A 2,058-nucleotide genomic window follows, 5' to 3' on the forward strand; every position below is an offset into this window, starting at 1 on the left:
ATACCTCTAGTGATCCTGTGTTGTCAGTTGAACTCTGTTCCTGTCTTCATGATTCTGGTAAAGGCTAAGGAATTTTATATTTTATTTATTTACATGTTCAATGGAGGATGCAAAACACTGTACCCAAAGGAGTCTTTGCCACTCATGGCTGGATCTTGGAGCATCGAATCTTACAATGAGGCAAAATCATCTTGGCATAAAGTTTCAGTCAAAACTGTTAACAGGTTAGTGGTATCTCCTGTTTGATTACCTGGTCCATTTTGAGTATAGTGTAAAAACTTATGGATAATTCGATGTCCATTGTTCAAAATATGTAAAATTGCAGAATTGTTGTAAATTTTCAGCTAACCTCTGCATATAAACTTGATAATCAAAGCGCTACAGAATCTTATTGCGCATACTACTGCACAACTACAGGGTTATCCTGCACGGATTAATAATGGAACCACTTTTTCTAAACCAATCTAAGTAATCATATGTTTTCAAAGGAAATTATGGCTTATTCTACATACATACAACCTATGATGATGAGTTTATAACAGATCAATTTCTTCCTTTTTTTACCTCAGCACATGTTGCTGCAGAGAGAAGAGAGACTTCATTCTTCCGGGCCTAGTGGCTTCTGTTAAGTATCTGACAAATGTTTAAGTTAATGTTATGATAATCATGAATATTAGTTGGTATAGGGTAGTTAAATGCCTAAGCAATTTTTTTTAGCATTCAATAATGTTACCATGACTGTGATGTAGGTTTCAAATAGGGAATTTTCCAGATTTTAATTTTTGTTCAGTGAAGTTTTCTTTATTTATTTTACATTCTTTTACAAGTCTAATTAGTATGTCACTGAAACTATAGTAGTTATGATGTAAAAAGACATATGTTTAATAATTTTTCATTTGGATGTATCCATAATCTTGATACCATGAGTAAACATACTAATTTTAATTTAATTTTATAGCTGGGGAATCTCTTGGGGCATCAAAAGTTGTTCAACATTCGGCTGGATATATTCAACCAATCCTGATAAGAACATGCAGTGAACAGTCTTGCTCAATTCAGAGTAATAAGGACACGATATTTAATTGCATCCAGGTATGAATACATTTTGACCCTTGGTAGCTAGCTGCCTTTACAGAATTTGACAACTGCACTTTTTTTGTTTAAAAGTTTTAGTTGTCTTAACTTGACCACGAAGAGAGTGATTGCTGGACAAATGTACGGTAGCATAGTTATAGCATATCCATCATGGTAGTAGATGCATTTAATTATTAAACTTTAATAACTGAAGTGCAAGTAGTTTGAACAATGTTCATTTACATGAATCTTGAATTTAAGAGATGTAAGCATTTTATGGCTTTTTCATATTTTAGAATGTGTTCTTTTAATGAGATTTGTTGTGAAAAGGAGTATAGGCTACGGACGTGACAATCTTGTTTGTTCCAATCCAGTCAAATTATTTTATCGTATTGTGTGCTAAGTAATTCTTATTGCAAAACAATGATATACCATAATGGATGAATGTGCTTTCTAAATACTTTCTAATCTTTCTATATCTCTTAATATGATTATTTTACGAATGTGCTTAATGACCTCACTGGTCCCAGTACCTGGCATATTTGTTAACTAATCTTATATTCTGGTCCAGTAAAAAAAGTTGGTACAATTTACATTCTATAGTGGTACTGTAGTACATTGTGGTTCGAGTGCTCATGATAGTTTCTAGAATAGTATCAAGAGCTTGGTCGTAGTTATAAATCACAGTTTTAATTTTCTTTTTAATGTGCATTTTCTCCTTCCAGAATTGGACAGAAAGGGATCTATATACTGAGGATCTGTTGCACAATGGTTTTATGCATCTTGAAAAAGTGCTGGTTCCCGATGGATGTAGATGTAGAAATAAAGACGAGAGTAAAGAAACTTTAGAAAACGATGACAGTTTCTTAAGAGAAAAGAGTAAATTTGAAGCTAGGTCTTCAACTAGCACTTCAATTTCAAATAATAATGGATCCCCCGGTCCAGGGGAGCCGAGAACAGACCAGCAAACGCCGATGGACTATT

The 2,058-nt window shown here is 33.5% G+C and overlaps 1 protein-coding gene across 1 annotated transcript in view; it reads left to right on the plus strand.

The window, feature by feature from the left end:
• LOC137638790 (uncharacterized) overlaps positions 1-2,058 on the plus strand; it is a 24,724-nt gene that overhangs the window by 17,845 nt on the left and 4,821 nt on the right. Inside the window, exons 3-6 of the mRNA XM_068371157.1 lie at positions 107-224; positions 570-624; positions 958-1,092; positions 1,800-2,052. Coding sequence (XP_068227258.1) covers positions 107-224; positions 570-624; positions 958-1,092; positions 1,800-2,052 — 561 coding nt within the window. The remainder of the gene's footprint in view (positions 1-106; positions 225-569; positions 625-957; positions 1,093-1,799; positions 2,053-2,058) is intronic.

The sequence above is a fragment of the Palaemon carinicauda genome, chromosome 3 (assembly GCF_036898095.1).
Source record: "Palaemon carinicauda isolate YSFRI2023 chromosome 3, ASM3689809v2, whole genome shotgun sequence".
Classification (NCBI taxonomy): Eukaryota; Metazoa; Arthropoda; class Malacostraca; order Decapoda; family Palaemonidae; genus Palaemon; species Palaemon carinicauda.